This window comes from Pleurodeles waltl, chromosome 2_2 (assembly GCF_031143425.1).
Source record: "Pleurodeles waltl isolate 20211129_DDA chromosome 2_2, aPleWal1.hap1.20221129, whole genome shotgun sequence".
Taxonomy (NCBI): domain Eukaryota; kingdom Metazoa; phylum Chordata; class Amphibia; order Caudata; family Salamandridae; genus Pleurodeles; species Pleurodeles waltl.
The window spans coordinates 867,019,979-867,034,899 of NC_090439.1; the positions used below are offsets into that span (position 1 = coordinate 867,019,979).

Sequence of the window (14,921 nt, forward strand, 5' to 3'; positions counted from 1 at the left end):
TGCTTTTTTGGGTGTTCAACAGGAACATGGGAAACCAAAATCAGTAACAAAGAGAAAAGACAACATCGCAAGCGTGTTAAAGGATCCGGTGAATCAGAGTCTGCTGGTATGGAAATTTCAGCTTTGATTGCCACCGAACCGCAGACCAATCTGTCATCTTTTCCAGCTGGGATAAGAAAAAATAAAGGTATCGTGAGTCATCCTCAGTGCTTTCTTATGAGATTGTATTCATTTGAAAGATGTCTGTTTGGCTCACTAAATCAAAAATGTGCATCATATGGTGGACTTGGTATAAACCTGTTTATAATTCCACGGTCTGCAATTGTTCAACACTGTAAATTCTGACACACTTGTGCAGTTAGTACTTTGTGGCTCAATTTCTTAATGGATCTGCGATATTCAACATATTTAAACAAGGTTATATGGTGAATGTGTAAAACCTGCACCTCTTTCACTAAAATAGTTTAAAGCCTTTTACAGATCCTTATTTGCCGTCAGTGAGTAGTTTGAACCGTGTGCTGTAGACATTAAAAATATGTTCTGTACCTTCTTCTCTGTTGCATTAACTATGTTGTGGCTGAATACACTGACGCTCAGCATATATATTAATAATAATTATGATGCACCTTGGCATTTATCCCTGTGTCTCTTTGAGGTTTAGGTCTCCTTTTGTCAGTGACTTACTGGTTATGATGGCATGAGGCCATTGTTACAAGGGCTGTACTTCTTGTACTAAGACATTGCTTATCTCTTTATAAATTGACAGTTGTATGCTAGGAAAATATGTATTGCTTAGTTAAAGCCTGAAAATAAACCGGACTCTTTTTCTGAAGCTCCCAGTCCTACACAATAGTTGAACAGCAAGTACCTGAAGCCACTACGTTAACCAGCATTTACTCTTCTTCTACTTTGTTATCTTAGACGTTTTTTCTTATCTCCCATTGTTGTATTCTAGTTACCACTGAATCATCTATATTGCCAACAGTAAATGGAAGTGGCTGGAATGAAAAGCCTGTCAAAATACCACAGCTCGTTGGAGGTGAAGAGAAGTGGGTGTCAATACAGTCATCAACTGCTGGAAAGAAGAAGCCTGAGACGTCAACGTGGGGTCAGGATTCTGGTGATGCCAATGGCAAAGATTGGAGTGCACCTTGGAGTGAACGTCCATTGTTCCAAAGCATTCGTAAGCTAACGTTCTTTAAACCATGAAATGTGTTTGTAAACAAAATTGATTCTAGAACTGTATGCGGTGGTGAGGCAATGTGCTAAACAATGCTGTAATATTGTCTAAAGTGCAATGTTTCTATGTACATGATTCCTGCTAAAAACAGTTACCATTTTTTACATTGAAAGTTTCTAATGCAGAATATTGTCTTTCAGCGCTTGAGTGACCCATATTTTTGTCTGCTCAATCTTTCAAAACTAGAGGTTCGATGGCATCTGTCGCTGTAGATACGCATGTTCTGCAATAGCTCGCCATCTGGTGTTGGGCCGGAGTGTTACAAGTTGTTTTTCTTCGAAGAAGTCTTTCGAGTCACGGGACCGAGTGACTCCTCCTTTTGTCTCCATTGCGCATGGGCGTCGACTCCATCCTCGATTGTTTTTTTTCTGCCATCGGGTTCGGACGTGTTCCTGTCGCTCCGAGTTTCGGAACAGAAAAAATAGTTAATTTCGGAAGATTTTCGTCGGTATTGTTGCGTTCGGGATCGGCATACTTACATTCAACACCGCATCGAAGATCGAAGAGCTCCGGTGCCCTTCGGGGTAATTTTTCGATCCTCCGTCGGGGCCTGGTCGGCCCGACCGCGTGCTGAAGAACGCCGATGGAACGGACCCCGTTCCGTTTCTGCCCCAAATGCCACAATAAATACCCCTACACAGACCAACACTTGGTCTGCAACCTGTGCCTGTCACCTGAGCACAGCGAAGACACCTGCGAGGCCTGTCGTGCGTTCCGGTCCCGAAAAACACTCCGAGACCGTCGAGCCAGAAGACTTCAAATGGCTTCCGCACCGACAGCCCGACGGGAGTTCGAGGAACAGGAAGAGGAAGGTACCTTCTCGATCCAAGACTCAGACTCCGAAGGATTCGACGATACACAAACCGTGAGTAAGACGTCGAAAACCACACAAAGAAACATTTACAAGGCCCAGGGGACGCCACTGCCACCAGGCCATGGCTCAACCCATAAAATCGGTGACCGACCGTCGGCACCGAAAAAGGCCCAAACAGTGCCGAGATCGTCCGACTCCGGTCGAGACACCGGCACGCAGCCTTCTCGGGACCGAGAAAGTGCTGGAGACAAGCCTCGACACCGAGATGCCGGTGTGGACACGGCTCGACGCCGAGACAGCGGCACCGAAACAGATCGACGCCGAGAGGTTTCGGCCCCGAAAAGGAAAAAAGTCACCTCGGAGCCGAAAAAACACGCAGACACAGTTTCGACGCCGAAACAAACTGCAAGCGACCCAGCTTCAGGCTCTTATACAGAAGAGCACTCGCTAACCTCCCAAATGCAGAAGCATAGGTTTGAGGAAGAGCTACAAGCAACTGATGCGGACCATACGCAAAAGCGTATCTTCATTCAGCAGGGGACAGGAAAAATAAGCACCCTTCCCCCCATTAGGAGAAAGAGAAGGTTGGAGTTCCAGACGGAACAAGCACCACAACCAAAAGTGGTGAAAAGAGTTACACCACCACCCTCTCCTCCGCCCGTGATTAACGTTTCACCAGCACAAACGCCATCACACTCCCCAGCTCACACCACCATGAGCCAGGGTGACCAAGACCAGGACGCATGGGACCTATACGACGCCCCAGTGTCAGATAACAGCCCAGAGGCATACCCTACAAAACCATCTCCACCAGAAGACAGCACCGCGTACTCTCAGGTGGTGGCTAGAGCAGCACAATTTCACAACGTAAGCCTCCACTCAGAACAGGTCGAGGATGATTTCCTGTTCAACACACTCTCCTCCACCCACAGCTCCTACCAAAGCCTGCCTATGCTCCCTGGTATGCTCCGGCACGCAAAAGACATATTTAAGGACCCGGTCAAAAGTAGGGCAATCACACCAAGGGTGGAAAAAAAGTATAAGCCGCCTCCTACAGACCCGGCTTTCATCACAACACAGCTGCCACCAGACTCTGTTGTTGTAGGAGCAGCTAGGAAAAGGGCCAACTCTCACACATCTGGAGATGCACCACCCCCAGATAAAGAAAGCCGCAAGTTTGATGCAGCTGGTAAAAGAGTCGCAGCACAAGCTGCAAACCAGTGGCGCATCGCGAACTCCCAAGCACTACTTGCGCGCTATGACAGAGCCCACTGGGACGAGATGCAACATCTCATTGAACATCTGCCCAAAGACTTCCAAAATAGGGCAAAACAAGTGGTTGAGGAGGGACAGGCCATCTCCAACAACCAGATCCGCTCCTCCATGGACGCTGCAGATACAGCTGCACGGACAATTAATACATCTGTAACTATCAGAAGGCATGCATGGCTCCGAACGTCTGGATTTAAACCAGAGATTCAACAAGCAGTTCTCAATATGCCTTTTAATGAAAAAGAACTGTTCGGTCCAGAAGTGGACACAGCGATTGAGAAACTCAAAAAAGATACGGACACTGCCAAAGCCATGGGCGCACTCTACTCCCCGCAGAGCAGAGGGAATTACAGCTCATTCCGTAAAACGCCCTTTCGAGGGGGGTTTCGGGGTCAAAGCACACAAGTCAGCACCTCACAAGCCACACCGTCCAGTTACCAAGGACAGTATAGAGGAGGTTTTCGGGGACAATATAGAGGAGGGCAATTCCCTAGAAATAGAGGAAGATTCCAAAGCCCCAAAACCCCTACTACTAAACAGTGACTCACATGTCACTCACCCCCTCCACACAACACCAGTGGGGGGACGAATAGGTCATTATTACAGAGCATGGGAGAAAATCACTACAGACACTTGGGTTCTAGCAATTATCCAACATGGTTACTGCATAGAATTTCTACAGTTCCCTCCAAACATACCACCAAAAGCACAAAATTTAACAACACACCATTCCAATCTCCTAGAGATAGAAGTGCAGGCACTATTGCAAAAGAATGCAATCGAATTAGTGCCAAACACACAAATAAACACAGGAGTTTACTCACTGTACTTTCTGATACCAAAGAAGGACAAAACACTGAGACCAATCCTAGACCTCAGAGTAGTCAACACTTTCATCAAATCAGACCACTTCCACATGGTCACACTACAAGAAGTATTGCCATTGCTAAAGCTGCACGACTACATGGCAACTTTAGACCTCAAGGATGCTTATTTCCATATACCAATTCACCCATCGCACAGGAAATACCTAAGGTTTGTATTCAAAGGAATACATTACCAATTCAAGGTACTGCCTTTCGGATTAACAACCGCACCAAGAGTCTTTACCAAATGTCTAGCGGTAGTCGCTGCACACATCAGAAGGCAGCAAATACATGTGTTCCCATATCTAGACGACTGGCTAATCAAGGCCCATTCGTTAATAGAGTGCTCAAATCACACAAATCATATCATACAAACCCTCTTCAAACTAGGGTTCACCGTCAATTTCACAAAATCCAAGATTCGGCCACGCAAGGTACAACAATACCTGGGAGCCATAATAGACACATCAAAAGGAGTAGCCACTCCAAGTCCACAAAGAATTCAAAATTTCAACACCATCATACAACGCATGTATCCAACACAAAAGATACAAGCAAAGATGGTATTACAACTCCTAGGCATGATGTCATCATGCATAGCCATTGTCCCAAACGCAAGACTGCACATGAGGCCCTTACAACAATGCCTAGCATCACAGTGGTCTCAAGCACAGGGTCACCTTCTAGATCTGGTGTTAATAGACCGCCAAACTTACCTCTCGCTTCTGTGGTGGAACAACATAAATTTAAACAAGGGGCGGCCTTTTCAAGACCCAGTGCCACAATACGTAATAACAACAGATGCTTCCATGACAGGGTGGGGAGCACACCTCGATCAACACAGCATACAAGGACAATGGAACGTACATCAAACAAAACTGCATATCAATCACCTAGAACTTCTTGCAGTTTTTCAAGCACTAAAAGCTTTCCAACCAATAATAGTTCACAAATACATTCTCGTCAAAACAGACAACATGACAACAATGTATTATCTAAACAAGCAGGGAGGGACGCACTCCACGCAGTTAAGCATGTTAGCACAAAAAATTTGGCATTGGGCAATTCACAACCAAATTCGCCTAATTGCACAGTTTATACCAGGGATACAAAATCAACTCGCAGACAATCTCTCTCGAGATCACCAACAGGTCCACGAATGGGAAATTCACCCCCAAATACTGAACACTTATTAAAAACTCTGGGGAACACCTCAGATAGACTTGTTTGCGACAAGGGAGAACGCAAAATGCCAAAACTTCGCATCCAGATACCCACACAAACAATCCCAAGGCAATGCCCTATGGATGAACTGGTCAGGGATATTTGCTTACGCTTTTCCTCCTCTCCCTCTCCTTCCCTACCTGGTAAACAAACTCAGTCAAAGCAAACTCAAACTCATATTGATAGCACCAACTTGGGCAAGGCAACCCTGGTACACAACGCTGCTAGACCTATCAGTGGTACCCTGCATCAAATTGCCCAACAGGCCAGATCTGTTGACACAGCACAACCAAAAGATCAGACACCCAGATCCAGCATCGCTGAATCTAGCAATCTGGCTCCTGAAATCCTAGAATTCGGGCACTTACAACTTACCCAAGAATGTATGGAAGTCATAAAACAAGCAAGAAGGCCATCCACCAGGCACTGCTATGCAAGTAAATGGAAGAGGTTTGTTTGCTACTGCCATATTAATCAAATACAACCATTACACACAACTCCAGAACATGTAGTGGGTTACTTGCTTCACTTACAAAAATCTAACCTAGCTTTCTCTTCCATTAAGATTCACCTTGCAGCAATATCTGCATACCTGCAGACTACCTATTCAACTTCCCTATATAAAATACCAGTCATTAAAGCATTCATGGAGGGCCTTAGGAGAATTATACCACCAAGAACACTACCTGTTCCTTCATGGAACCTAAATGTTGTCCTAACTAGACTTATGGGTCCACCTTTTGAACCCATGCACTCCTGCGACATACAGTTCCTAACCTGGAAGGTAGCATTTCTCATCGCCATTACTTCCCTGAGAAGAGTAAGCGAGATTCAGGCGTTTACTATACAGGAACCTTTTATACAACTACACAAAAATAAAGTCGTCCTAAGGACCAATCCTAAATTTTTGCCAAAGGTTATTTCACCGTTCCATCTAAATCAAACAGTGGAACTTCCGGTGTTCTTTCCACAGCCAGATACCGTAGCTGAAAGGGCACTACATACATTAGATGTCAAAAGAGCATTAATGTATTACATTGACAGAACAAAGAACATCAGAAAGACTAAACAACTCTTTATTGCATTTCAAAAACCTCATGCAGGAAACCCAATTTCAAAACAAGGTATAGCCAGATGGATAGTTAAATGCATCCAAATCTGCTACCTTAAAGCTAAACGACAGCTGCCCATTACACCAAGGGCACACTCAACCAGAAAGAAAGGTGCTACCATGGCCTTTCTAGGAAACATCCCAATGCAAGAAATATGTAAGGCAGCCACATGGTCTACGCCTCACACATTCACCAAGCACTACTGTGTAGACGTGTTATCCGCACAACAAGCCACAGTAGGTCAAGCTGTATTAAGGACATTATTTCAGACTACTTCCACTCCTACAGGCTGATCCACCGCTTTTGGGGAAATAACTGCTTACTAGTCTATTGCAGAACATGCGTATCTACAGCGACAGATGCCATCGAACTGAAAATGTCACTTACCCAGTGTACATCTGTTCGTGGCATCAGTCGCAGTAGATTCGCATGTGCCCACCCGCCTCCCCGGGAGCCTGTAGCAGTTTGGAAGTTACCTTCAATTATTTATATATGTATCATCTCAACCTTAAATAAGTGCATACTTAGTCACTCCATTGCATGGGCACTATTACTACAATTCAACTCCTACCTCACCCTCTGCGGGGAAAAACAATCGAGGATGGAGTCGACGCCCATGCGCAATGGAGACAAAAGGAGGAGTCACTCGGTCCCGTGACTCGAAAGACTTCTTCGAAGAAAAACAACTTGTAACACTCCGGCCCAACACCAGATGGCGAGCTATTGCAGAACATGCGAATCTACTGCGACTGATGCCACGAACAGATGTACACTGGGTAAGTGACATTTTCATTTTGCATTATAACTTCACCTCAAAGCCTTACCCACAGCCGAACTTCTCATCAAAAAATGTTAATGGATTGTTGGATTTGTTACCTACAAATTAGGTCAAGAATTATTCCAAAGTTGTTAGTCCTTCTCTGCCCACCACAACATACATCAAGCCGGAATGCCCCTCACTTGTTCTGTTCCTGTTGGTTTTACCACTTTTGTGAATTGTTACATCTGTAGTCTAGGATTTTTTTTTTCTTTTCTATCCTTTACTAATGATCTGTTACCAGTACATCTTGTAAACAGCTGTGCTGTTAAGCCAAACCTAAAAATGGTTAACTGTTCTTAAAAATGTAGATTAGACTTTGGCGCCACTGAAAGGAGTATTACTCTCTCACCTCATGTTATTGCGTGTATCCTCTTGCTTTCTCAGAAGTTCTTCCATTGAAATGCCTGAGGAACTATTTTACATCTCTTAAATTAAATCAATTCCCCATGTAGTTTGCCACATACAATTCTTTATCTCCTTGTATGCATTCTAAACCTAAGGCAGTCCTTTTTATTGCTTTTAGCCTCAACATTGGCAAAGCTAGTAGGACAGGCTTTAACATGAGAGGTCACGTGTGCATGAAACGCTTATAAACAGCATTTGTGAATGACTGTGTTTACATGTGTTTGGCTCTTTAAAGCAGACATATTGGCTTTTTAATGCTGCATTTTAACTGTAACATTATTTTCAGTTCTTGGGAGTGGAAAGTACTAATGCGGAGGTTCTCAAAACGTTTTAATAAATACAAGCTTCCTTACTCTGTCCTCATGCTTTTCTCATTCCTAACTGGCTGGGAATTGCTCTTGTGCCTTGGGCTCAGGTGATTGTCTAAAATGCTTAAAACACGATTAAGTTTACATTCTGCTACTGCTCATGGCTAGCTTTAAGTAATCCATTGGATGAATGAGGCAGTTTGCTTTAAACAACAATTTATCTGAAACTAGAGGCATAAAAGTACATTAAATAAATTGGAAAAAAATCAAAAAAACAAATTGAGATAATTCTTTAAAACAAATTCCAGGACAGAGAAGCTTGATTGTTGAAAGTTGTGGGAGTGCCTATTATATCACACGCGTTAGGCAACTACTTTAGCTTGGATCTCATGAGCAGCACAAATCTTGGCCCTAGCTCTCCACATGGCCAACAAGAAGCGAGTAAGGGCTTAGATCATAGACCTGTTTAAGTTTGTCTTGAGCATCCTATCAGCAACTTTATACTCTCTAATACCCCAAATCTGATACAGCAGAAGAATCCAACATCGTCTACTAGCAATGTAGGCAGCGCAAAAAACAGTACATGCTCAGTGGTTTCTGCAAGGGCACCACAGGACATTGCTAGTCAGCCATAGTCCAGTTTTTAGTTCATTTTCTCTGTGAAAGAATGAAGGGATAGGGTTCCATAATGAAATTAAAAAAATAAACACCTAGCTTTGGTGGAGGGGGTGGGTGCTTGATCTTATCTGAAAAAATAAATACATCTTCTCTATAGTCCGACTTCTTAACTGAGAGAAAGGCACCCGTCAGTATACCTCTACTGACCCGGTACTGTATAAAGGAGTCTTGAAACTGCAAATAGGATTTTTTTAATAATAGACTTAGAAAATTTCTTTGGCTTGGGATGCGTGAGGAGTGCCCCAAGATAGGCAATCTCCCCCAGAGTGGCATTCATGAACTTGATCCATGGTAAACTGCTAAAGCTTGCAAGGGTAAGAATTTATTGAAGTCCTTCACAGTATTGCCGGAGTTCTAGAGTAGCCCAGATCCTCTTCCAGTAAAGGATTGGACGAAGACCTAATTTTCCCGACAGAGCTCTTAACCCAAGATCTAATCTAAGGGGGTTTAGAGGGATTCTAATAGAGGTGTTGACCAATAGTTGCAAAATGTGATTCTCCACTAGATCTAGAATGGAGGCCACCAGGGGCCCCCACAACTCTGCTCCATAAGTAGCTACTGCCGGGGCTTGATGATTATTCATCTGAAGGGGCGGCTGTATAGGTCCAAATGAAGAGTTGCATGACATCTCAGTTATGCCACCCACCACCTGGTCCAGTTTTAACCTGCGCTGGTGACATGGGTCTGCCATCCTGGATGTTCTGTTGGCGTGATACCCAAGTAGGTAAAAGTAGGAACTCTCGAGAGCGGGATCCCTGCAAGTGTTGGGTTGGCACTCAATGAGTTGTTTGGATTAACTATCATAAGCTTAGTCTTCCCCACATTGATTTCTGTGCCCCGCTCCATTCAGAAAGACTCGGGAGCTTTTGGAGGACCATGGGAGACTTGGTGGAAGAAGGGTATCCTCAGCAAACATGAGGGCCGGAATCCTCATATTCGCTAACTTGGGGGCATCATTTTTGCACTGATTCCGTTCTACAATAAGACCATTGATATGAAGCGAAAATAGTGTATGGGAAGGAAGCAGCCCACTTGTACCTAATGAGATCCATGAAGCTGTTGCATTTAGGGGAGAGTAATTTGCAAGCAGCTGGAGGATTTCAGATTTGGTGGTATGGTGCTTTTGAATTGCACATCTTCTCTTCTGTTGCATGGCACTACACCATCCCACCCAAGGTTATAGTTGAGCTTATTACATTTCTTATAATCCAAAGGCTGAGATAAGGACTGAATCGCCCCTTTGGGGTATCAAAGTTGGTGAAACACATCAGGTTATCTGACCTGCCTACTTCACTGATGCCCTCACTCCACTGGAGTGGGTAAGGAACACCGACAGCTGTGAAGACCTAGAAGTTTTAAATATGGCTCTGGCTATGGACATGGTTTTTCTCCAAATAAACATGTCTCTGTTGAAAGACATTGCTTGTAAATAGGAATTAAGAAGTCAGCCTACAGAGGTGGCTATATTAACTCTTTTCCATAATCGGTCAGTGCAAAGAAACCACTGAGGAAAAGACTGAGAAACCTCAGACGAATAAGGTTCAACTGTAGAAAAAGGGTCTATAATCTGAATACCACAATAAACTGTGTTGAATACAACAGAACATCTGCTCCATCACGTCTATTTATTTTTTATCAAATGGGCAAGGGGATTGTCTGTCTTAAAGAGTAAGTATCTGGACCACCTACTCCCATTTCCGTAAGAAGCTCTAAAGCACCCAGGCAGTTCTAATTAGGGCCATGTTTCCATAGAAAAAGCATTTTTTGACTTGCCTTTATCTTTGGCACAGTTTGACGAAACTTGACGATACTTTCCAGAAAAGTTTCCTGGTGATTCCTGTGGTGCACAAAAAAGTTTTGTGGTGATCAGTCAAGCGGAGGCTGAGGGGGAAAAAAAAAGGGGGTGGGGGGGGGAATGAAGGTCCAAAAATCATGTGTTTCCCATGTTCATTCCTGTAGTAGCTTTGAACACGAATACAGCCTGAACCACTGGATGGAATTACACCCAAATTTAAAGGAAAAATACATTTGTATATCTAGGGTCACAGATCCTCCCCAACGACTTTGTGAATAATACCACGCTTGTGCAGTGAAATGCACAGCTCTGATTGGCTGCCAACACTTCAACCATGAAGTGTTGGCAGCTGTCTTAAGACTCTGCTTAAGCTGAAAAGGGGGGGGGCGGATAGGAATACCCTGACCTCCTGCCTTATTTTATTTTTGCTACAAATTTGTGCACTTTTACTTCTTTTAATTATAATAAAAAATAAAAAAAGTCCCCTGGCTGGGCCAGTTCCTGGGGGCATACTAAAGAAATGAGGCGGCGGGCCCCCCTCCTAGGCTTATTGTTTTCCCGGGGACCGCCAACTCCCCGGGGCTTTTGAATGACAGTAAATAATCAAGTCGGGGGAGGGTGGTGCCTAGGCTTCTCGCCCAACCACCCCCTCCGCTGTCCTGGGGACCGCCACCTCCCGGGGCAGAATAGGTAAACAAATGCAGGTGGTGGGGCAGCCCCAGGGACCACCACCACCTCGCCAGGGCTAGATTGTAAAGTTGGGAGGCACAAAGGTAACATGGTCGGGCACTGGGGGATGGGGTCCCTGGGGCGGTGATCGGCCTCAGGAAGGGGCCCCCCTCCACCTTTCACCCCCACCCCTCAATAAATAAATAAAATGTTTAGGCTGGGCCCCTGGAAATGGGGTCCCTGAGGCCAAGGTCGGCTGGGGGATGCGGGCCTCTCTCCCTCCCCAAATTTAAAAAAAAAAAATTAGAAGGGTAGGCCACGGGGGATGGGGTCCCCGGGGCTGAAATCATACAGGGGAGGAGGACCGCGCTGACCTGCGGCCAGCTGCGCATGGGCAAAGGCCTGTGCACAGGATGGGGTTGGGTGATTAGGAGGGTAGTCTGTAGGGGCTGGCTGCAGGCCAGGCCCTGCAGCCAACCATACTGCACAGGGGCGAAGGCCTTGTGCAGCGCAATGTTGGTTAGTTATAGGAAGTTGATCCAGGGCCTGGCTGCAGGTCGTGCGCTTCAGTGGTTGGAATAACGTATAGTAATGAAAATCACTCTACATTTAAAAAAAAAGAAAAAGACAGAAATTCTCTGGAAAAAAACAAAGGTTACAGGGACGTTTATAGTTGGGCTTACATTTTAAACTTACAAAACCATAGACATTCACCTGTTGTAGTTGACATTATCTCAAGTAACTAACTTGTTCCCTAAGGTAACTATAACTCACGCCCTCGCCATGAACTTGTAATTACACCACAAATTATAGCACTCATCACATCTTTGATAATGAGTGTAATATTTGCAGTAAATGTTTTTTGACAAAAAAAACTGGGCATAGCAGAGGCGCGAGTTATATTTACCTTAGGGAACAAGTTACATGACATAACTCTATCGGGTGAATTTTTATGGTTTTGTAAGTTTAAAATGTGAGCCTAACTATAACGTCCCAGTAACCTTTTGTATCTATATATATATATATATATATATATATGTGTGTGTGTGTGTGTGTGTGTATGTATATATGTGTATATATATATATATATATATATATATATATATATATATATATATATATATATATATATATATATATATATATCCTATTAGTGATAGCCAGTATGTGGTTATAGCTGGCACCATTTGACGAGTCTTCACCAAATTTTCAAAACTAGTACACAAGTTAGTTCAGCTGCTGTCTGGAAAGTTTTGTCAAGTGGAGACTGAGAAAAAGGTATGGGACTGTTACCAAAATGTTTCTTCCCAGCACCACTGCCAGAAAGCCACGGTTCGACGCCGGAGTCGAGCAAACACATTAAAAGCTTCACTGCCGAGCCGAAAATTCAACGTCTGGCTTCGGAGCCAAAATCACAGACTGTATCTTCGGGACCAAAAAAATTAGGTACCATTTCGGAGCCGAAAAAAATCCTTCTACAAAGAAGACCGGTCTTTCGAGCCGTTTTAAAACACAGTTCAAAGACAATTACTGAACAATCCTCCAAAGGCATAAAAACATCTGGATATCATTCTGAGGACTCTGCTATCCAGCCAATTTTGGACTGTAGGAAGTTGGCTCTGTATGTGCTATTTTAAAGTAAGGAATAGCATGCACAGAGTCCAAGGGTTCCCCTTAGAGGTAAGATAGTGGCAAAAAGAGATAATACTAATGCTCTATTTTGTGGTAGTGTGGTCGAGCAGTAGGCTTATCAAAGGAGTAGTGTTAAGCATTTGTTGTACATACACACAGGCAATAAATGAGGAACACACACTCAGAGACAAATCCAGCCAATAGGTTTTGTTATAGAAAAATATCTTTTCTTTATTTATTTTAAGAACCACAGGTTCAAATTCTACATGTAATATCTCATTTGAAAGGTATTGCAGGTAAGTACTTTAGGAACTTTGAATCATTTCATTAGCATGTATACTTTTTACATAAAACACAATAAGCTGTTTTAAAAGTGGACACAGTGCAATTTTCACAGTTCCTGGGGGAGGTAAGTTTTTGTTAGTTTTGTCAGGTAAGTAAATCACTTACGAGTCTCAGGTTTGGGTCCAAGGTAGCCCACCGTTGGGGGTTCAGAGTAACCCCAAAGTTATCACACCAGCAGCTCAGGGCCGGTCAGGTGCAAAGGTCAAAGAGGTGCCCAAAACACATAGGCTTCAATGGAGAGAGGGGGGGGTGCCCCGGTTCCAGTCTGCCAGCAGGTAAGTACCCGCGTCTTCGGAGGGCAGACCAGGGGGGTTTTGTAGGGCACCGGGGGGGGACACAAGTCAGCACAAAAAGTACACCCTCAGCAGCGCTGGGTGCAGTGTGCAAACAAGCGTCGGGTTCTCTGTAGGTTTCAATGAGAGATCAAGGGATCTCTTCAGCGTTGCAGGCAGGCAAGGGGGGGGCTCCTCGGGGTAGCCACCACCTGGGCAAGGGAGAGGGCCTCCTGGGGGTCACTCCTGCACAGAAGTTCCGATCCTTCAGGTGCTGGGGGCTGCGGGTGCAGGGTCTTTTCCAGCCGTCGGGAAATGGAGTTCAGACAGTCGCGGTCAGGGGGAGCCTGGGGATTCCCTCTGCAGGCGTCGCTGTGGGGGCTCAGGGGGGACAACTTTGGTTACTCACAGTCGTAGAGTCGCCGGAGGGTCCTCCCTGAAGCGTTGTTTCTCCACCAGTCAAGTCGGGGTCGCCGGGTGCAGTGTTGCAAGTCTCACGCTTCTTGCGGGGAGTTGCAGGGGTCTTTAAATCTGCTACTTGAAACAAAGTTGCAGTTCTTTTGGAGCAGGGCCGCTGTCCTTGGGAGTTTCTTGTCTTTCTCGAAGTCGGGCAGTCCTCAGAGGATTCAGAGGTCGCTGGTCCCTTGGAAAGCGTCGCTGGAGCAGGTTTCTTTGGAAGGCAGACAGGCCGGTAGGACTGGGGCCAAAGCAGTTGGTGTCTTCTGTTCTTCCTCTGCAGGGGTTTTTCAGCTCAGCAGTCTTCTTCTTCAGGTAAGTTGCAGGAATCTACATTCTTAGGTTCAGGGGAGCCCTTAAATACTAAATTTAAGGGCGTGTTTAGGTCTGGGGGGTTAGTAGCCAATGGCTACTAGCCCTGAGGGTGGGTACACCCTCTTTGTGCCTCTTCCCAAGGGGAGGGGGTCACATCCCTAATCCTATTGGGGGAATCCTCCATCTGCAAGATGGAGGATTTCTAAAAGTTGGAGTCACTTCAGCTCAGGACACCTTAGGGGCTGTCCTGACTGGCCAGTGACTCCTCCTTGTTTTTCTCATTATTTTCTCCGCCTTGCCGCCAAAAGTGGGGGCCGGGGCGGGCAACTCCACTAGCTGGAGTGTCCTGCGGTGCTGGCACAAAGGGGTGAGCCTTTGAGGCTCACCGCCAGGTGTGACCGCTCCTGCCTGGGGGAGGTGTTAGCATCTCCACCCAGTGCAGGCTTTGTTACTGGCCTCAGAGTGACAAAGGCACTCTCCCCATGGGGCCAGCAACATGTCTCTAGTGTGGCAGGCTGCTGGAACCAGTCAGCCTACACAGATAGTTGGTTAAGGTTTTAGGGGGCACCTCTAAGGTGCCCTCTGGGGTGTATTTTACAATAAAATGTACACTGGCATCAGTGTGCATTTATTGTGCTGAGAAGTTTGATACCAAACTTCCCAGTTTTCAGTGTAGCCATTATGGTGCTGTGGAGTTC

General features: G+C 45.2%; 1 protein-coding gene across 1 annotated transcript in view; it reads left to right on the forward strand.

Moving 5' to 3' along the window:
• MTDH (metadherin) overlaps window positions 1-14,921 on the forward strand; it is a 282,822-nt gene that overhangs the window by 52,960 nt on the left and 214,941 nt on the right. The window contains exons 4-5 of the mRNA XM_069220519.1: window positions 23-187; window positions 956-1,183. Coding sequence (XP_069076620.1) covers window positions 23-187; window positions 956-1,183 — 393 coding nt within the window. The remainder of the gene's footprint in view (window positions 1-22; window positions 188-955; window positions 1,184-14,921) is intronic.